The sequence below is a fragment of the Polyergus mexicanus genome, unplaced genomic scaffold (assembly GCF_030449975.1).
Source record: "Polyergus mexicanus isolate NDT 795.1 unplaced genomic scaffold, iyPolMexi1.0 SCAF_8, whole genome shotgun sequence".
In the NCBI taxonomy this organism is placed as follows: Eukaryota; Metazoa; Arthropoda; class Insecta; order Hymenoptera; family Formicidae; genus Polyergus; species Polyergus mexicanus.
Window position 1 is genome coordinate 2,106,807 of NW_027223328.1, and position 22,730 is coordinate 2,129,536.

General features: G+C 39.1%; 1 protein-coding gene across 11 annotated transcripts in view; it reads left to right on the top strand.

Annotated features, from left to right (window-relative positions):
- LOC138935722 (SAM and SH3 domain-containing protein 1) overlaps window positions 1–22,730 on the top strand; it is a 314,166-nt gene that overhangs the window by 240,949 nt on the left and 50,487 nt on the right. For all 11 annotated transcript variants that reach the window (XR_011447282.1, XR_011447281.1, XR_011447279.1 and 8 more), the window contains exon 5: window positions 3,914–4,056. Coding sequence is in view for 8 of the 11 variants with exons in the window: in XM_070300511.1 (XP_070156612.1) it covers window positions 3,914–4,056 (143 nt within the window). In the remaining 3 variants the exon portion in view is untranslated. The remainder of the gene's footprint in view (window positions 1–3,913; window positions 4,057–22,730) is intronic.

The window sequence follows — 22,730 nt, forward strand, 5'->3', positions numbered from 1 at the left end:
TGAGTGTGATGATAAATATCAAAAAATCGTTAAATGATATACGCATTTCCGCAGACATACATAAATATAAATTATTTTTTATAACTAGATTTTTATTTTTTTAGACAAGTAAAATGCGATGCAAATTAAATTATTAATAAAATATTTTCCTCTGTAATTTTAAAAAGATTAACGAATACATTTTTTTAAAGTGACAACAACGTTGGTAAAAAAAATATTTGTCGAAAGATGAAAATCTCAAAATTTCCTTCTTCTATTTCTCTCTTTTTCTTTATCTTTCCAAGATTCTTTCGTTCTTCTCTCAATTTTCCCGACAGCCTGTCAGCTGTTACCTTCTCGGCATCGAACTTTGTCGATAGTGGGAACACTCGTATCGATGTAGGCAAAGATGGCTCGCAGCATTTAATTCAAGAGCGTAGAGTTTTTATCACGGAGCAAGAGAGGTATATTAGACGCTTTTTGTGCGCGTTCCTCTCTCACGTGCGCGCACCCCTAAGTACCGCTCGAACTTGGTTTTGGAGCGGGTGCCGACGACGATGAAGAGGGCGAACTCGGCCTGGCCGTTTTATCGCGGCTCGCCGCTGAGCAAGCAGGGACTCCATCTCTCACGCAACTTCAGGATTTGATGCATGTGCCGCCGGAACATTTGTTCGATCCCCCTCGAGTCTTCCCCATCCTACGCCGTTTCCATCCTCTCGGGCGCTTCTCCCCTCCGGCCTGCTCTTTCCTCTCTCCTCCGGTGTCTTCCTTTCTCTCGAATTTCTTCCTCCGCCGCGTCCTGTTCCGCGTAACCCGCGTCACGGTTCCCGCGAGGGTATTGGACCTTCCGTCTCCGCGATAGGCAGGTTTATTTTTATTCCATACGATTCATTCGATTGAACATGACTTGTGGTTACAACCTCGGCGATATATTTCCGATATTACGGGACGACATTCCAACTCTCGTAGTCCCGCGAGTCTCTTGTATTCTTTGCCCATATCGCTCGTCCGCCCCTTTCCCCGCGCTCTCTTTCTCTCGACTGCCGCGGACCGCGGTAAAATACGTACGATCCTCTCTAGAATAATAGCGGCTTCCGGGGAATTCATGGATGTACCCCATCCGCGGCGCTAGCGCGGGAGTGGCGGGGTCGTTGCAGCTGGTTCGATTTCAGAAATTAGCCCCCGGTATTTCCGGCGTCTCGTGGAAACTCTTTTGTCGGGTGAGGGTCGTCCAGCCGGATCGTCAAGACGGATGCTGCCGCACGGTGATCCGTTAACCCACATACGGAGATGCACTTGAGCGCGGGAAGCCTTTGTTAGTAACTTGTCTTAATTGCGGCCGTAGAGGAGCCAAATCCATGTTCGTGAAAGTGGCAGGCAATTGATTCTCGATGTGTATATCACTTTCCGTGATATTAGTTATCAGTTTATCGGAGCATTTTAATTAGTTTCGATTAATGTTGATATCAAATGTTAATTGTACTACAAAGTATTAGGAGATAGAAATATCCGACATAACATGTCCGCAATGGACGCGGTGTAAGACCAATTTAAAGAAACTAAAGTCTCATTTAATGCTTGTCACGTTAATAATAAAATTTTCGTAGACGATGCAATATCATTATTACTGAAATGTATTCGTAAAATGCGGACCGTGATAATTGCGCGACAACGTTAATTTATTTCTCTTCTCGCACGAATAATTTTCTATGTAAATACGCACGCATACATATTATAATCTCTCTCTCCCTCCCTGTCCCTTTCTCCCATCCCTATCTCCTTTCACCGCGGCCCTTTAATTAACACGTTACGCTATCCTAACGCGTCGCTTCGCCCGAAATCGATATAGCGCGGCATTAATTATTGCTTTACGATGGTCCTTGATTAAATCACGATATCGTTGGTTAGCGTCGACTTGGATGTCGTAACCAATAGTCGTATCCATCCGGTAAACACTTTGCCGTGCGCGCGCGTTTCGTCGGGGAAAATTCAGTTTCCCGTTCGCGCATTAACTTCATTTTGTAATATCGTCGCTATCGGGACATTGCGCGGCTAACGATACTGTCGTAATTGCGCGTGCCACGATATAACTAGATACTCGGTAACGATCTCAACGACGTTAATACCTTTTATTGGTTTTCCTGCAAAATGTTTTTCCTAAATATAGGCGTACCGTTTGCCTTTAATTTGAATGAAGGGGCGCCCGAAAAAACGCTGCAAACGCAAAATTTATTAGATGATTCAACGGGAAGAAAATTGAAAAGGGAAATTAATAAACGACAAACACAAAGTAAAGAGAATTTCTCCATGTAATGATAAAATTATTACATTAGTTTATACAAAATAAATTGTGTGTCATTATATAAAAATGTTTTATTACAAATTTAATACAAAATTTGTAGTCATTACTATAATTAAGATTATATAGATTATATAGTGCTCAGGATTTATTTCACGGCATCAATTTATCCATTCTTTTTACTTATTGATAAATTTTTAAAATATGCAACGGAATATTCAGTTTTAATTAATACTATTTTGACGATAACCGTTCGATTGAAAACTCAATAATTCATTTCAACTAATACCCAAAAGTCGTAAAGGTTATTAATTAAGTCGCGCTATGTTATTGTTAATTAACTGATGTGTTGGCATTATATAATATAATAACCGTCGTTGTGTGCGGGAGTAACCAGATAATTAATAGCAAGTTTGAATTATTAATTAACGAATAGCAATATTGCGGAAACTTTTGTTTCATTCGATTATTTCCGAGATTGGTAGTGGCTCGTAGCATAGTGATTCACTATTTAAAGGGGAGACTTCAGAAAGGTTCTCACCACTATTAAATGGCACAAATAAAAAAATTCATTCTAAGCCGATTTAATTCACGAGTCACCGGCCACCGTTATTAAAGAATGACATAGCGCGAACGTGATTAACAAAAATGACGAATCAATGAATGATAATCATCTTAAAAAAGTCTAATATGTATTAATGTGTATTTATGAAAGATTATTTGTATCGATTTTATAACTATCTCATCACTTATAAGCGGATTGCACGCTATTCGTTTAATAAATGAGAATTTATGTGAGAACTTAAAATTGTGCTCGCAATTTATGTAACAGAAATAATCGAAGCCTTCTCATTTCGGTCTTTGATCTGATTTCGAAGCATTTATACTGGCGGAGCGCTCTTAGAATAATCGATTCTAATGAGAAAAGAAAATGCTTTCAAATGATTCAAGAACAATGCTAATAAAATTAATAGATTTCCAATTTTTATAATTAGGAAATTGAATATAGCGTACGCATGCATAACGATTTAACAAAAACAGGAAAGAAACTCTGACCCTTTATTTTTTTTCGATTCGATTTTCATATGCCTTTTATAATCCGCGTAAAATATAAAAAATATATATAAAGCGAAATATTCGAAAACATCAAAAGAGATTTAAATTTTAATTCTGCTAAATATGCCTCTGATGTATTTCGATAATATTTGATAAAATCTTTTTCATCTTCTCTACCGTGTCAAATATAATGTTGATTTTGTTTGTGTGAGAATTGAAATAATCGGAAAATAAATTTTTATTTGCGTTTATGATTGTCCGTTCTTGATCAGTTACACTCTAAAATTTTAATTAAATCGGCAATACGCATTTAAAATATTATTAGCGAAATCTGCCGATTCAAATTGTAAAAAAATAATTCTTTAATCTGATATACATAGTATCACAAGAAACGAGAGACTGAAATAAATAAACAATTCAGATCAATGAATAATTATAATGCGTGATAATCGAGAAAATATATATTCGCCTCTGCAGAGGTGGAGGTATTCTATTATACATTAAACCCATATAATATTCCATTATTGGTTTGAGAGAACTTGCCCTTTAATAATTCATTTCGATTCGCTGTTGTTACAGAACAGGGACAAAATACGAGTAAGAAAAAGACGACATTTTCAAGGCTGTTACGAGGATTGAAGACCCATAGGAAAGAGAAACAAGGCCAACAAACTCAAGGCTCTCCCAGGCACAATCGCGCAAGGATGGGCGTTCCTCAAAGGGTAAGTGTATACCCACGCAATATATTAAAGACATTACAAAAAAATAACGATGACATCTCGTCAGGCCAATCATTGAATTTGGCATGAGTAAAAAATTAAAATATCGCACTAACAGGACCGATGCTCGGAATGCACAATTTTTGAAATTTCCCAAAGCTCTCAATTTCTCTCTCTCTCTTTTTTTTTTTTTTTTTTTTTATCAGCATATTTGTCATACCATATGTACGCACTCCAGGGAGTGCGGCAAACGAGATAAAATTGCATTTTGCTTCACCGTTGCATTCGTTTTGATCATCGCGTAAAGAACTTTTTCAAAGGCGAATTTGCGCGCGTAACCGGAAAGCGCTATTTAATTTTACTTCGCAGATATACTTGATATTTTCGCGGATATAAACGCGTAAATCTATGTCACGTAATTACGTGACTGTATGACATTATCGTGTAAAATGTTGAAGTTCCTGCGAGCTCTTTCGACGACGAAATATTAAACTTTGCGCGGTGCTCTTCGACGAGAATGCAGGATAATTTCCATCGCCGTTACTTCCGCTGGCGCTTTTATTAAACACGTCCAACCGGCAGCGAACTGCCACAGGAGAATGACGGAATTCGGAAGTTCTCGTCCATCTATTTACTATGCATGCCTGTTTTTCGGTACGCTGGAGAACACTTCTCTTTTTTTCTTTCTCTTTCTCTCGTCACTTTGAAAAGTCACTGTCTGACGCGGTATCACTCGTTTTTCATGTGAATTGCACCACTCAATGACCAAACGCTCAGCTTTAATATGCGTGTTAATGGCGATTCGTTTTTTCGCCATTAAGCTGCCCTGTGTGGATTGCTGAATATAATGTGTGTATGTGTGTGTGTGAATATATGTATATATACAGGATGTCCGACATGTAAGTAGCCAAACGAAAAGTGGAGATAGATCGGGTCAACCTGAAGCGAAAAGCCTATACCATTTTGCTAAATTTGCAATAATTATTATGTTATTAATTAAAATGTCTGAGCCAATGAGCGCGTAGGAAGCGGTAGGCCGGAATCGATAGAAATGTAAAATGGTTTACTTGTTTATTTGTCTCTTAGCGTCGAAAGTATCAGCTGAGCGAGAGAGGCGGAGTGACGCAGCGAGCGGTGAGCGACACCGCACCGAAAAATAATTATCACGCATCGAGTGACGTGTGATGTCACAGCGCCGAAAAATAATTATCCTCTCGAATTGTTTTGATTTTTCGATGGCAAGACAATGATGCCCTATCATTTCCACACCACCTTTCGGTAGATAGCTTGGTGCGCTTTTTTATAGTAGTTTTCCCTGTAGGCTTAATCCACTCTCAATATTTAATGTAAAAATTCGAAATGTCGTCCTCTCTCTCGTACGCATAGTTATCTACCGCAAGGTGGAGTGGAAATGGTAGGGCATCACTGTCTTGCCATCGAAAAAACAATTCGAGAGGATAATTATTTAATAATTATCCTCTCGAATTGTTTTGATTTTTCGATGGTAAGGCAGTGATGCCCTATCATTTCCACACCACCATGCGAGAGATAGCTTGGTGCGCTTTTTTATAGTAGTTTCCCCTGTAGGCTTAATCCACTCTCAATATTTAATGTAAAAATTCGAAATGTCGTCCTCTCTCTCGTACGCATAGTTATCTACCGCAAGGTGGAGTGGAAATGGTAGGGCATCACTGTCTTGCCATCGAAAAAACAATTCGAGAGGATAATTATTTAATAATTATCCTCTCGAATTGTTTTGATTTTTCGATGGTAAGGCAGTGATGCCCTATCATTTCCACTCCACCATGCGAGAGATAGCTTGATGCGCTTTTTTATAGTAGTTTCCCCTGTAGGCTTAATCCACTCTCAATATTTAATGTAAAAATTCGAAATGTCGTCCTCTCTCTCGTACGCATAGTTATCTACGGCAAGGTGGAGTGGAAATGGTAGGGCATCACTGTCTTGCCATCGAAAAAACAATTCGAGAGGATAATTATTTAATAATTATCTTCTCGAATTGTTTTTTCGATGGCAAGACAGTGATGCCCTATCATTTCCACTCCACCATGCGAGAGATAGCTTGGTGCGCTTTTTTATAGTAGTTTCCCCTGTAGGCTTAATCCACTCTCAATATTTAATGTAAAAATTCGAAATGTCGTCCTCTCTCTCGTACGCATAGTTATCTACGGCAAGGTGGAGTGGAAATGGTAGGGCATCACTGTCTTGCCATCGAAAAAACAATTCGAGAGGATAATTATTTAATAATTATCTTCTCGAATTGTTTTTTCGATGGCAAGACAGTGATGCCCTATCATTTCCACTCCACCATGCGAGAGATAGCTTGGTGCGCTTTTTTATAGTAGTTTCCCCTGTAGGCTTAATCCACTCTCAATATTTAATGTAAAAATTCGAAATGTCGTCCTCTCTCTCGTACGCATAGTTATCTACGGCAAGGTGGAGTGGAAATGGTAGGGCATCACTGTCTTGCCATCGAAAAAACAATTCGAGAGGATAATTATTTAATAATTATCTTCTCGAATTGTTTTTTCGATGGCAAGACAGTGATGCCCTATCATTTCCACTCCACCATGCGAGAGATAGCTTGGTGCGCTTTTTTATAGTAGTTTCCCCTGTAGGCTTAATCCACTCTCAATATTTAATGTAAAAATTCGAAATGTCGTCCTCTCTCTCGTACGCATAGTTATCTACGGCAAGGTGGAGTGGAAATGGTAGGGCATCACTGTCTTGCCATCGAAAAAACAATTCGAGAGGATAATTATTTAATAATTATCTTCTCGAATTGTTTTTTCGATGGCAAGACAGTGATGCCCTATCATTTCCACTCCACCATGCGAGAGATAGCTTGGTGCGCTTTTTTATAGTAGTTTCCCCTGTAGGCTTAATCCACTCTCAATATTTAATGTAAAAATTCGAAATGTCGTCCTCTCTCTCGTACGCATAGTTATCTACCGCAAGGTGGAGTGGAAATGGTAGGGCATCACTGTCTTGCCATCGAAAAAACAATTCGAGAGGATAATTATTTAATAATTATCCTCTCGAATTGTTTTGATTTTTCGATGGTAAGGCAGTGATGCCCTATCATTTCCACTCCACCATGCGAGAGATAGCTTGATGCGCTTTTTTATAGTAGTTTCCCCTGTAGGCTTAATCCACTCTCAATATTTAATGTAAAAATTCGAAATGTCGTCCTCTCTCTCGTACGCATAGTTATCTACGGCAAGGTGGAGTGGAAATGGTAGGGCATCACTGTCTTGCCATCGAAAAAACAATTCGAGAGGATAATTATTTAATAATTATCTTCTCGAATTGTTTTTTCGATGGCAAGACAGTGATGCCCTATCATTTCCACTCCACCATGCGAGAGATAGCTTGGTGCGCTTTTTTATAGTAGTTTCCCCTGTAGGCTTAATCCACTCTCAATATTTAATGTAAAAATTCGAAATGTCGTCCTCTCTCTCGTACGCATAGTTATCTACCGCAAGGTGGAGTGGAAATGGTAGGGCATCACTGTCTTGCCATCGAAAAAACAATTCGAGAGGATAATTATTTAATAATTATCCTCTCGAATTGTTTTGATTTTTCGATGGTAAGGCAGTGATGCCCTATCATTTCCACTCCACCATGCGAGAGATAGCTTGATGCGCTTTTTTATAGTAGTTTCCCCTGTAGGCTTAATCCACTCTCAATATTTAATGTAAAAATTCGAAATGTCGTCCTCTCTCTCGTACGCATAGTTATCTACGGCAAGGTGGAGTGGAAATGGTAGGGCATCACTGTCTTGCCATCGAAAAAACAATTCGAGAGGATAATTATTTAATAATTATCTTCTCGAATTGTTTTTTCGATGGCAAGACAGTGATGCCCTATCATTTCCACTCCACCATGCGAGAGATAGCTTGATGCGCTTTTTTATAGTAGTTTCCCCTGTAGGCTTAATCCACTCTCAATATTTAATGTAAAAATTCGAAATGTCGTCCTCTCTCTCGTACGCATAGTTATCTACCGCAAGGTGGAGTGGAAATGGTAGGGCATCACTGTCTTGCCATCGAAAAAACAATTCGAGAGGATAATTATTTAATAATTATCCTCTCGAATTGTTTTGATTTTTCGATGGTAAGGCAGTGATGCCCTATCATTTCCACTCCACCATGCGAGAGATAGCTTGATGCGCTTTTTTATAGTAGTTTCCCCTGTAGGCTTAATCCACTCTCAATATTTAATGTAAAAATTCGAAATGTCGTCCTCTCTCTCGTACGCATAGTTATCTACGGCAAGGTGGAGTGGAAATGGTAGGGCATCACTGTCTTGCCATCGAAAAAACAATTCGAGAGGATAATTATTTAATAATTATCTTCTCGAATTGTTTTTTCGATGGCAAGACAGTGATGCCCTATCATTTCCACTCCACCATGCGAGAGATAGCTTGGTGCGCTTTTTTATAGTAGTTTCCCCTGTAGGCTTAATCCACTCTCAATATTTAATGTAAAAATTCGAAATGTCGTCCTCTCTCTCGTACGCATAGTTATCTACCGCAAGGTGGAGTGGAAATGGTAGGGCATCACTGTCTTGCCATCGAAAAAACAATTCGAGAGGATAATTATTTAATAATTATCCTCTCGAATTGTTTTGATTTTTCGATGGTAAGGCAGTGATGCCCTATCATTTCCACTCCACCATGCGAGAGATAGCTTGATGCGCTTTTTTATAGTAGTTTCCCCTGTAGGCTTAATCCACTCTCAATATTTAATGTAAAAATTCGAAATGTCGTCCTCTCTCTCGTACGCATAGTTATCTACGGCAAGGTGGAGTGGAAATGGTAGGGCATCACTGTCTTGCCATCGAAAAAACAATTCGAGAGGATAATTATTTAATAATTATCCTCTCGAATTGTTTTGATTTTTCGATGGCAAGGCAGTGATGCCCTATCATTTCCACACCACCTTTCGGTAGATAGCTTGGTGCGCTTTTTTATAGTAGTTTTCCCTGTAGGCTTAATCCACTCTCAATATTTAATGTAAAAATTCGAAATGTCGTCCTCTCTCTCGTACGCATAGTTATCTACCGCAAGGTGGAGTGGAAATGGTAGGGCATCACTGTCTTGCCATCGAAAAAACAATTCGAGAGGATAATTATTTAATAATTATCCTCTCGAATTGTTTTGATTTTTCGATGGCAAGGCAGTGATGCCCTATCATTTCCACACCATCTTTCGGTAGATAGCTTGGTGCGCTTTTTTATAGTAGTTTCCCCTGTAGGCTTAATCCACTCTCAATATTTAATGTAAAAATTCGAAAAGTCGTCCTCTCTCTCGTACGCATAGTTATCTACCGCAAGGTGGAGTGGAAATGGTAGGGCATCACTGTCTTGCCATCGAAAAAACAATTCGACAGGATAATTATTTAATAATTATCCTCTCGAATTGTTTTGATTTCTCGATGGCAAGACAGTGATGCCCTATCATTTCCACACCACCATGCGAGAGATAGCTTGGTGCGCTTTTTTATAGTAGTTTTTCCTGTAGGCTTAATCCACTCTCAATATTTAATGTAAAAATTCGAAATGTCGTCCTCTCTCTCGTACGCATAGTTATCTACCGCAAGGTGGAGTGGAAATGGTAGGGCATCACTGTCTTGCCATCGAAAAAACAATTCGAGAGGATAATTATTTAATAATTATCCTCTCGAATTGTTTTGATTTTTCGATGGCAAGACAATGATGCCCTATCATTTCCACACCATCTTTCGGTAGATAGCTTGGTGCGCTTTTTTATAGTAGTTTTTCCTGTAGGCTTAATCCACTCTCAATATTTAATGTAAAAATTCGAAATGTCGTCCTCTCTCTCGTACGCATAGTTATCTACCGCAAGGTGGAGTGGAAATGGTAGGGCATCACTGTCTTGCCATCGAAAAAACAATTCGAGAGGATAATTATTTAATAATTATCCTCTCGAATTGTTTTGATTTTTCGATGGTAAGGCAGTGATGCCCTATCATTTCCACTCCACCATGCGAGAGATAGCTTGGTGCGCTTTTTTATAGTAGTTTCCCCTGTAGGCTTAATCCACTCTCAATATTTAATGTAAAAATTCGAAATGTCGTCCTCTCTCTCGTACGCATAGTTATCTACCGCAAGGTGGAGTGGAAATGGTAGGGCATCACTGTCTTGCCATCGAAAAAACAATTCGAGAGGATAATTATTTAATAATTATCCTCTCGAATTGTTTTGATTTTTCGATGGTAAGGCAGTGATGCCCTATCATTTCCACTCCACCATGCGAGAGATAGCTTGATGCGCTTTTTTATAGTAGTTTCCCCTGTAGGCTTAATCCACTCTCAATATTTAATGTAAAAATTCGAAATGTCGTCCTCTCTCTCGTACGCATAGTTATCTACGGCAAGGTGGAGTGGAAATGGTAGGGCATCACTGTCTTGCCATCGAAAAAACAATTCGAAAGGATAATTATTTAATAATTATCCTTTCGAATTGTTTTGATTTTTCGATGGCAAGACAGTGATGCCCTATCATTTCCACACCACCATGCGAGAGATAGCTTGGTGCGCTTTTTTATAGTAGTTTCCCCTGTAGGCTTAATTTACTCTCAATATTTAATGTAAAAATTCGAAATGTCGTCCTCCTTCTCGTATGCATAGTTATCTACCGCAAGGTGGTGTGGAAATGATAGGGCATCATTGTCTTGCCATCGAAAAAACAATTCGAGAGGATAATTATTTTTCGGCGCGGTATCGCTCGCCGCGTGACTCCGCCTCTCTCGCTCAGCTGATACTTCCGACGCTAAGAGACATAAACAAGTAAGCCATTTTACATTTCTATAGATTCCGGCCTACCGCTTCCCACACGCTCATTGGCTCATACATTTTAATTAATAATATAATAATTATTGCGAATTTAGCAAAATGGTATAGGACTTTTCGCTTCAGGTTTACCCAATCTATCTCCACTTTTCGTTTGGCTACTTACATGTCAGACACCCTATATATAAAACGTATGATATAACATGAAATAATTTATAACTGAATCAGAATAATATCTCTGCTTCTATTCTTCTTGTCTCGAGTTTAATATAATGTTTAGAGTAAAAATTAAAAAATTATATTTTTTTAAATTTATTCTAAACTTTAATTTTAGCGAAGAAAATTGTAAGAGTAGAAGATACTTGAATCGCTTTCGCATAGTTTTGCATTATCTTCTGCAAGAATTGAACATAAAGAGCTAGAGATTATCATAAGAAAATTAATTTATTAATTAATTTCTATTCTAAGTCAACGTTTCACATTGATTATTTGATTGTATTTGAAAATTAATGTGTATTAAATTATTAACATTGATAAAATTGATTGGGGAAAAAGAGAGAAAAGGAGATACACGATAATTATATTCTCGTAAATTAATATTGGAAAATTTATATCTATTAGAAAATATTTCAGACAAATTTTATACTAAATAACAACATCGATGTATCCGTTAATTTATAAACCACTATGATCGTAATGTTTACATCTCCGTATATCGATTTGTAAAACTGCAAGTTTAAAACGAACATTATATTTCATTTTTATTTGCCGAGAAATTCTCGTTCTCCGCATTAATCCGAGCAATGAAGATCGCGGTAGGTAGGTAACAACCGCAGCTCGTTTATTTTCCTGGCGCATTCTCATATTTCGTTCGACGAAATGTTTTTCATCGAATATCGCGAAAATGTATCCAATTAAAAAAACTGCCGTTAATCGTTTCGCGCCGCATTCTATACGATGTAACGATTATCGATTTGCTGTTCGCCATGATATGGTATTTTGCCCGCTCTCCCCTTTGACGATATCCGTAAACCCCAATAAGAGCACGATGCAACAAATCGCAATTAACAGATATTCACGAAAATCAATAATATAGCTCGTTTCCATACAATTCTATCATTTTATCGTGCAAAAGAGAGGGAGAGAAAGGCTTTCAAATTTTTTTTTTCCTTCTTCTTCATTAATCTCTGTTATATCGGCATCAATAATACAGTTTCGTTTGTGAAACTGTCATAATAAGCTACGATTATTCACAAGTGGCCCACTTTCGAATCGCTGTATAATTTGTATAATATCGAATGTATGACATCAATTGTGTGCTACCTCATGAAATAATTACGACTGACTTCTCTATTTTGCAACCGCACAGATCACCGAAATAATTATATGGTATATGCTCGTATTATAATAAATTTTCCATCTGTGAATGGTGAAATATTATTTAATAGTAATTATGTACATACACATATATATACATATACGGACACAAACATCGAATTCGAATCAGTCGCGAACCGAGAAAATGGAAATAACGCAACTCGGCACGTGGGAAATTCAGGTTATACATTTTCAATGCAAAAAAAAAAGAGGAGCTCCATGCATCCGTAAGTGCTGCTGAAGAAGACACCTAAGATTTCCCATGTGTCGCCAATTTGTTAACCTGCGTCGACGACTTCGTCGTCCCATGGGGTCCCACCGTCGCCAGCGCATCTAATTTTATCCGTGGATTAGTCGCCCGATATGTATATATGTTCCGAGATATCGCGGAATAAGCTCGGGGACTGCGATTCATATCTAAGAGTAGACACTGAGTCGCATGTGTGCGTGTATGTAAGTTTAATGAAATTTTAACCTAGCAATTATTTATGTTGCCTTAGCTACAAGATACACATGTTTACTTATATTAATATAGGCTGTGCATTGCACACGATTAATTCAAATAAATTATAGTCGGCGTTATCGATCCTAGAACTCGTATAAAAGTTATCTCAATAATAGAAACATGAAACAATAGAAATGAATACTTGATATCTCAATTCGCGCGTAACTGCAATTTCGATTTAAAATGCAATTACAGGTAAAATATCGCGAAATAATTCTTTTTTTGTATTAATTTTTTACACAGTTTTATAAAATAGCTATTATTATCTCCGTATTGTCTCTATTTGTAGTATATATCGAAACAACAACAAAAAAAATATAAATGTATGTTTTACCATTTTTTGACATTTGCAGTCGAATTTACGCTTCGAAATGCCCTAGTAAATCGCAGTTACCGCGTGTCGTTCATTTTTATGTTAGTTTTTCGGAATTTTGATAAAATTGTTACGCGATATTTCTCTCGTAGTATGTACGCGTACGTCTGTCAGACATGATTTCCCTGAATAACTCTCGAAGGTAAATAAAGCTTAAAATTATAAACTAGCGTATATATATATACTGGATAAAAAGTTTTCTGTAAACGAATTTTTCCGAGGTTTGCACACTGAAGCACGTTGCCAGTGTCACTCTCGTGTATTAACGACAAACAGGCCAAGGGTGAGTCGCGCTTGATATCTGTATGCGTATTCCCTCCGCGTACATAGACCATGTCATTGTGTGCGCACGCGTCTGCACCCGTGCATAATGCGGGCAGTCGACGAGCCTGCAAGTGCCAGCAATGTGATTCCCACGCTTGGTTTAAATATATATATATATATATATATATATATATATATATATATATATATACACGTGCGTACATATATGGATGTGTGTTACCATTCTCGTGGTTACATCTGAATTTAGAGCATAAATGCATCTTCGAATAGAGAGAACGTTAACTCGTTGACCCGCGTAAATAAATTTATGCGTATACAATTCGGAAAAATATATTTGCGTTACGCTCAGCGATAAAATGCACGATGTATTTTTCAGCGACGCTTTTCTGAGCTTTTATGGATACGTCAATTAGAGGCAGGAGTTAGATTTTATCTTCTTCTCTCTCGCATATCTATGTGTGAAGAGAGACTTGCGAGAAGTTTGTGCAGAGTTTTCATAATATTTTATAAGAATGTTCTTCTGTTTACTGTGTAAACGTGAAAAATGCCAAGGCAAATAAACGATCAAATTGATTAGGTAGCTTTGAAGATTTTTTTTTGTTTTTTTGTTTTTTTTATTTGTTCGATTATGATAAATCGATGCATATATATAAATTATATATTTTGAAATTAAATCTTGGGGAATTGCACGACACAGTTCTTCTTCTTGTCGCAAAATCCCACAATTTTCTATCGCTAAAAAGATTTTTGTAGCATTTTCCTAGCCGATTATAAAAACGCAGATGGACACTCAACAAGTGAACGCTTTCGTGCTCCTTTCGTGGTTGCATAAAATATTACATTGTAAATTAAATGCTGTCAACTTTAATAAAATGAATTATGTATTCACGGATGTGTCAAAATGAAAAATGTCACATACATAACAAAATTTAAATAAATCAGGAAAATTTACACAAAGTTTAAAAAGCTGAAATTTTTATATATTAACGTACGAAGCTTCTGTGTGAATAACACATGAGAGCATAAATATTCAAATACACTTAATGGATTTATTCATAGTCATAGTTGGCATCAAAAAAATTATTAATTTTATATGCTTAGTGAATTCATTCATTAATCGCTGAATTTCACAACAATGGACGAGTATATCGGACGATATCTTTCCCTATCTCTATTCTTCTACCGATTCCTTCTCGTGTTTATCAAATATTTAAACTGTTGCGTGTTTGAAGTTTTTGTGGCGGAGAATCAGCGGCTTTAAAACTTGTGCGAGAAGACCGCGCCCGCGTATAATCCAGTTTTGTGCACCGCGATTACAATAAGCGCTGAATTTATACGGGTCAATATGGGTCTTTATTCACGTTACAAGTTGAAGAGAAACGATCCCGCCGCGCCCTTCTTATTCGCGATCGGATACAACAGGTACGCCGCGCGAATGTGTATGTTTGCATGCAACGCGCACGTTTGCGAAGACCCGTCTCTGGGAAAAAAAAAAAAAAAAAAAAAAAAACAGAACATCGATAGTACTTGGAATGAAATTTTCTCGAGAGCCCTTGGTGGAGCAATCGCTGAGCCGCGCGCTCTCGAGAAGCAACGATTTCCTTCGAAGTCACATCGTCTTCGTCGCGGTCGAAGGACTTAGTCGATGCATCCGGAGACGAAAGAACGGCAACGGCGAGACGAACCGGCGGCATTCACCATGACGAAAATTGAATTATGCCGGCGGGAAGGCAAAGCGAGGCCGTAGGCGGCCGTACACGGGGGTCGCTGCAGCGAGACTGTGGTTTCCACACTACCACAGCGATTTTAGAGGTGACAGAGGTAGCGGAGAGCGAAAGAGGGAATGAGAGAGAGAGAGAGAGAGAGAGAGAGAGACTGAGAGATTCGCTAGGAAGCGAGAGGTTACAGTGGTAGCGGGGGATCATCTGAGTTGGTCAGCCATCACTGTAACGGAGAGGTCGGACTCTCCATTTGACATGCGAACAGGGCTTTGATCATCTCTCTTACCGCGGCCCTCTCTTCTTTGGTCCCTGTCCCTCTCTTCCACTCTCTCTTTTTCTCTCTCTTGACGTGGACCACCGGTGGTTCCATCGGCCGCAGTGGCTGGTACGAGTGAGAGCCAATCGCTCGCCAGTCAGCCGCGGCCGAGTATCGCTATCAGCAGTAATCGCTGTCCGCGACTATGATGGGTCGCCAGTCATGTCCGATGAGTTCTCTCCAAGGATGCGATTCCGCTAGATGGAATATCGCGGTCTGTCAACGGCCGTATATGAGCCGCTTCTCCCGCGTACCGGGTATTCGCGTATCCTACGTTCCTCCGTCCCGTAGCGACTGCAACGTCGACGCGACCGACCGCACCGCGTCATTCGTCTTGTTTGGGCCTGACTGCTGTCAGTAGTACAACCAGATGAATCTAATGGCGTATTCACCGCGAACGTGCGCGTTCGAGCGATTCGCGTGACCGTACGTCGTGTTGAGAAGCTCGCGCCGTTGCAATTGTCGAGGTAGGTCATTCCACGATTGATCATGTCTGAAAATTTTAAATATCCATCGCGACACGTTTCTTTAGTATTACAGTAGACTTTGTAATCTTTGCCGGATTGGGCTACTCGTGACGAAAATTGTACGAGTCTCATTATGCATGAAAAAAAATATAAAACATTCTTTTAGTTTAATTGCATCGTAAAATTCTATAATTTCAATTTGTTTTCGTTATTATTTTAAAGGGGGGAGGAAGTATTCTCTGAAAATAAAAGTCTAACATATCTTTTTTAATGCTCTTGGATTATCGATTAAATATTTATCACAGAATGTTTAGTAAAAGCTTGTTACGAAATGCAATCTTAATTATTTTTGAAAGAAATGCTTACGAAAAAAATATTACAAATAATACTTTGACAGGATAAAAAAAAGACAGACTATTACAAGACCACGTCAAGCCAGTGTCCGAAACCGTTATTAAAGACTCAGTCGTGAGAATAATTCTACTGCTTGTCAGAGAGAAATCCAATGTTGAGATCTGGCAAGAATTAATACGCGCTTCATGATTGACGTGAACATAAATCTAACCTGGTAGTCTGGTCACGTTTCAGGAGATTGCATTTCAAGCTTAACACGTAAGTTACTACATTCTACTCGGTCGGACAATATCCTCAAATGAGACAAAATATGGAAGGGGGAAAAAAATCGCCAATAAAAATAGCACATATTCTTTCTTTAATTGTAATTTTTTAAATCTCTTGCGATAATTACATATAACGGTATAAATGATGTCTACAATGGAAAACAAAGAAGCGAAATTGCGTTTATCTCTTTCGACGCTTTGTCTTTTCATTTTGTAAGGAGCGCTTTGCGATATTAGTACACAAGAGACGTGATTCCTGCGAGTAGCTGTGCTCTTTTCTAATACTTGAGAAAATCAAGTCTGGTATTCTGGGATTCATTCTACATACATAGCGTTGATCCGCCAGCGCATATTGCAAGGATGCTTGTGTCGTCGCGTCGCGATTTGATGCGCTCGACACTCTTGCTATTAACCTAGTTGCGATATCATTGTACAATATATTCGCAACGCTGAAAATCGCCCCATCAAAACACGCTGCAAGCCATTACTCCATGGCATTAACGGGCGCATTAACGAAAATACGCTCGAAATACATCATGAATCTGTAAAGTGGCACTCGTTCGTTCACTTCTTCCTTAAGCATCTACGAATATTATCGAGATTTGCCGCACAATCTTCATAGAAGAGAGAGATAACAATGAGCGCTTTATATATAATAGATCGCGTGCTCGCGATGAACAAGCTGCGATGTACAAAGGCTGTCAGCGAAGGCATGTAAATTTAAAATGGTTTTGAGCGAATCGAGAGACTGATAGTTACTTCAATTATTTCTAGTACGAGAACAGAAATTCCGTTTCCTTTTGTTTTCGTAAAATCCTTATATATAGAAATCCTTAAATATAGAATTTATATACAGAAATTTGTAGAATCCTTATATGTGTTGCTGTGAAATTCTGAATTTTAGCGAAATCTGAAATTTTGGTAAATTTTAATATTTACCAACATTAATTGATAAAACTTCAAAGTAAAAACTGTTTTCGAAGGTTTTTGGACATTTACCAAAGCAGCTTGGTAAAATCTTAGGATTTACGTGTAAATCTTCTATGTTTCACCAAAATTTGGGATTTTATAAGTAAGTAATATGTACATTATATACAGAATTATTATTGGAAGATTTTGAAATACGTAAAAATCAACATAATTTAATAATAATATATGCATAAATAATAAAAATCCATTATAGCCAATGAAAAAGTTTTTATGTGGCAAATAATATACCTTGGAAAAATAATCCCGCGCTTAAGACGTGAATATGTTAAGAGCTCTCTTCAAAAATAATAGCGACAATGAAAGAGGCTAGAATCGTAAACGGGGTAATTATTCGCGGCGAAGCCTGTAAACATTCAACGGAAGAAGGCTCCCAAACGTAAATAAGACGGACCACCTCGCTTTATATGCTAATACTAAGGTTGGTAGGGGCGTGAAATACAGTCAGCTGTTAACCTTGTGATCCCAGCTATTGCATCAAGCAAGTATTTCCTTTGCGACAAGAGCCTCGTTTAAATAAAGATTGGATTAAACTAAGCATTATGAAAAAAATTATTACTTTAACAAGCTCTATGTTCTCTTTATTAACATAAATGTGTTAAATATATAAAATATAATATATTAATAATACACCAGTATATATGTAATATCAATACTTTTTTTTTTTTTTTCCAAAATATTTTCATATACACATATACTTTTGTGATTTTATCTCTTCAGTCTAGACGTACTGTATGCAGAGATAGAGATGTATTTTCTTTTTATACGACAAGAGATAACTCGTTCATAAATTTATGAAAACAATTTGCGTTTTATCCAGTGACGTGTACATTTTTCTGTAATAAAGATATTCGTTACATCCGAGGCAACCGAAGTATGTACAAGCTATATCTGCTATATAATGCGACGCACGTCGATAAACTTAGTAAACATATCGCCACGCACGAGAAATATATTCTTGAGCTTCGCCTTCAGCAAAGCAATCCACTTTCGGCGGCTCGCACGCCGGCGGTGCGGCCAGATATCCTAATTTAATTTCGGGCATGCATCATCGGTCACGGCAACGACTCTCGAAAAGTCTCGCGTCGTAACGCTCGCGGCTTTGTTTCTCGCGCATCGCGATGAATCCTCTTAAGAGAGGATCGTTGTTCTCGCGATGACGAACTTCACTCTCGCGAATGATGAAAGAAGTTTGAGAGTGGCGCGGCGCTATCGTACTTTCGGAGCGAAGAATATATATCCATCGGTGTTGGCCGTTGAGACGCCATTACATCCTAAGCGCGAAGCTCGGTATAGCATCATTATGATAAAATGTGTTATATCCGGACTCATATATATTTTTTTATCCTCCCTTGAGCTTCCCCGACGCTTTAACAATGATTCAGCCTCTCTTTTGATCCAGTCCTTTTTTTCCTCCACCGATTGCCCAACCGTATACGAGGACCGTCTCTCGGTAAAGGCTACTTTGCGAGACGTATTACTTACTAACGGTATCGTCAAACCCCCTCCCTTCGTGTCTCTCGGCTGAGTGCATTACGGCGTCATTTACATCGTCGACAGTGTTGGCGCATCGCACCTGCCGGCACTTACAACGCGTTAGTTACGACGCTACGCTACGACGGCGATGGACGGGAAGAATTACATCAGCCGGCCGGAATTTCGTTAAGGCTGATTTTCCGCGAATATAAAGTGTCCGGCGAAAGAGAGAATGCAAAGTGAGAATAAAATCGCGTTGAAACGCGAAAAGTTAGCTCTCGCGTCCTCGTAATTATGCAGAGCGCGGCGAACAGAGCGCGCGCAATTAAGTCGATTCTCCTCTCTCTCTCTCTCTCTCACAAGCATTGCCCATACGGATTCTTTTGTGCATACGATAGCGATATATAGCACAGTCTCGTTCCTGCTATAGAGAACCACCGAGGTAGGAAGTTCGTGTCGATCGGAAGTTGAACTGTTTTACATAGAAGGCATTGCATCGCCGCGACGAAGCAACGCGAGGCAGTTCGAAAAACTTACGGGCGTAATTAAGTAGATCTACGACAGCCCGGGATTAACGGTAATGCATCTCGCGAGGCATCACTTTCGTTTGAATTAGCCTCGGGATAAAAGAGGGGCGGAGGAGCGAACGCGGGGGCACGATCGACCTGCGGCCATAAGTAAAGGTTTCCATAAGTAAATCCTCGGAAAATTTGAAAGTCTGTGGCGGAACAATGGATTACCCGGCGCATAATTGAAAAGAGTAACGGCTTTGTTTAATGAATTAATCCGTGCATTGCCTGTGGATGTCAGATTTTATATCTATCCTTAATATCTATATCTCTTAAATGGATGCTTGTTTGATTTTATTCTCTCTTATCTATTTATCGTTATTATAAAATTCAAGCCTCTTACAGAAAGATGTTAAAAAATAATAGACGATCTTTCTTTCTGCATTGAAATGAAAAAATCTTTTAATGATTTGATTAAAAATTATTACGATTTATTGATTTTCTGATTTATTAAAGATTTAATAACTATTAATTTATTATAGAAAACGTTATTTAAAATATTTTTTTATTATATTTTATGTTATACTTTTTATAATATTATAATTATATTAGTTAATTTTAAATTGTTTAGATGAATAAGAAAAATATCATAATACAGACCATGTTGCATGATAAAATGCTTGATTTATAATCCTTTCCTAATTTTCTCGGCAATATTTTAAAATTGTTCCGTATCGTTAAAATCTCTTATTTCCACGTTCGTCGATAAATTAGCGTTATCGACAAGTTTCACTGTCCACAATCGCCCGATTTATTTCGTTTGCCATCGTGCGCGACACGTCTGGCTAGGGGCACGTTCCTCGTTTCAGGAATCGATCACTCGTCCCCCCAAGGCGACGTTTTTCGATCGTAAAGCGAAATTGTTTAACCGGCAGGTACGTGCCGCCGTACATAGCCGGCAGCCGTCCTCCATCCGCCTATCATGGACCAGCGCTTCATCCCAGCATTCAGCGCCCTGGGGAGCGCGCCGCTATCCGGACGATGGGGCTTTACGCGAATACGTTGGCGAGAGATGCGCGACTTTATGGTCGTAATGCAATCTTGCGTTATCGGTGGCCCGCAACTGGCCAATAAAGCCGACAAACGCGCAAACGCCGCGTCGATCTTATCGCTGGAGTATGTGAGCGCGCGGCTTCGCATACGCGTTCCAATTTCGAGGGCGATCGTATTCCTGGGATAGGTGCCGAGGGGGAACAAGGAGAGCAGCAGCCCCATACGGCCCGCCGACGGCCTGCAGGCAATGCATTTCAATGCACCAGTCTCCGATGCTTTCCCCTCTCTCTCTCTCTCTCTCTCTCTCTCTCTCTCTCTCTCTCTCTCTATCTCTCTGGCCTGGCCTGGCCTGGCCCGACCTAGCACTCCGCACGCATCTAAGTGATTCCGGATTGGTGCGCTAATGACTGTTTCATATTCATTAGCAGCGTAGTGTGCGAGCCGGAGCACCTCGTCTAATTCACTTTTCTCGGCACGTTGCCACGTTATAGTTTCTTCATCTTCGCATGTCTAGCATCGCGCGCTTCCTGACATAGACGATTATTTGAATGGTTCGTAATAAGCGATATGAATATCGATCAATTGATAGCCCGATAATAATTACCTCGATTAAATCTTGTACCCTACGATTTATTATTTGCATATTAATTTTAATTTGTTATTAATTTTTTGTATTTTTAATATATTTCTTGTTATCATTCTATTACGTTGTTTTTACGCAACTATAGTCTTTTATGTGACAATTTGTTTTATAAATTTTTACACGCTAGTTTTATATGATTGATATTTAGCTACGTATACTGTTTTATAGAGCACGCTCTATACATTGTAATTATCGTGAAAGCCGCGTTACTAGTTCGGGAAATCCTCCCATCGCTCCCTCAACCAGGATCAACAAGAAGCTGACTTTACGAGAAATTAATTAAACTTGATGGGGCTTTTTAGCCGGCGTTAAAGTTGCCGTGTAACTTATTCATTCAGTAATCCCCGGGACAATTGAACGTCGTCGGGCTGGTGTAAAACCGGCGCATACTAGATGCGTCGGCGCGTAATACGCGCTTAAGCAAACGCGTGTCGCGCGTGTAAGGCATGCACGTGTAGTACGCGACCGCGAAGGGGTTCTAAGAGGATCTCGGTGTTATTTCGCGCGCGTTGTAACGCACACCCGACCGACTCGCAGGAGGTGACAAGGCGGGAGGGGTGCACGGGGGAAAAAAAAAGAGAGACGGGAGAGGCCACACCGGGACAACGAAAGATGGATATTTCAGGTGCGATCGATGTAGCACGTCACCCTCATCCTCCCTTGTACTTTCCCTCGCTCGTCACCCTTTTGTGCCTCGCGCGGAGAAAAGCTTCTTCATTCTGCCCGTTTCTCCTCGTTCCTCGTCATCCCCTCGCGTTGACGAAAGCTTCAATGTCACGCAGTTTTCTTGTCCGAGCATTGACGCGCGGCAACGAGACAAGACTCGAGGATGCTCAGACAGGTCGTTCCAATTAATAAATGTATCTAGCACCGGCGAGATAATAATTACGGAGCTGGGTAACGCGGGGAGATATTTCTCTCTGTCTGTCCTCGAATCGGCTGTAACACCTTCAAACGCGCACCAATCTCCTCTGGTATGCATTATGCGAACCAGTCGGTGGTTTATTGAAGTCACGCAGAATGCACACGCGATCCTGTTCACGCGACGTCGCATACACGATGAGATTTCTTTCTCAAGTGCAATCGATTCGTTTCAGCCAGTCTAGACGGCTTATACCGTGTTCGCGTCATCTTTTTCGTGTCACGTTGTTACGCTAATTAGCCACAGAAATCGTCCGTCGTTCGACGTGACGACATTAACTCGTTAAGCGTCATCGTCTCGTACAAGAGATGACGTAGAAAATAATAAAAGCAATATTCTGGGACACATTATTATATAATGCTAGATTGCACAGCGTTTCCACACACGCAACGTGATAAACAGATGAATAAACACATAAAAATTTAATTTATTTTTATATTAGTTCTATTTAATATTAATATTAATATATCTAATTTTTATTATAATAAATTTTAAAAATTGAATTTATTTTTATATTATTTTATTATTTCGATAAACCGACTTTTTTCTTAACTAATTACATTTAAATATTATTATTAATTACATATAAT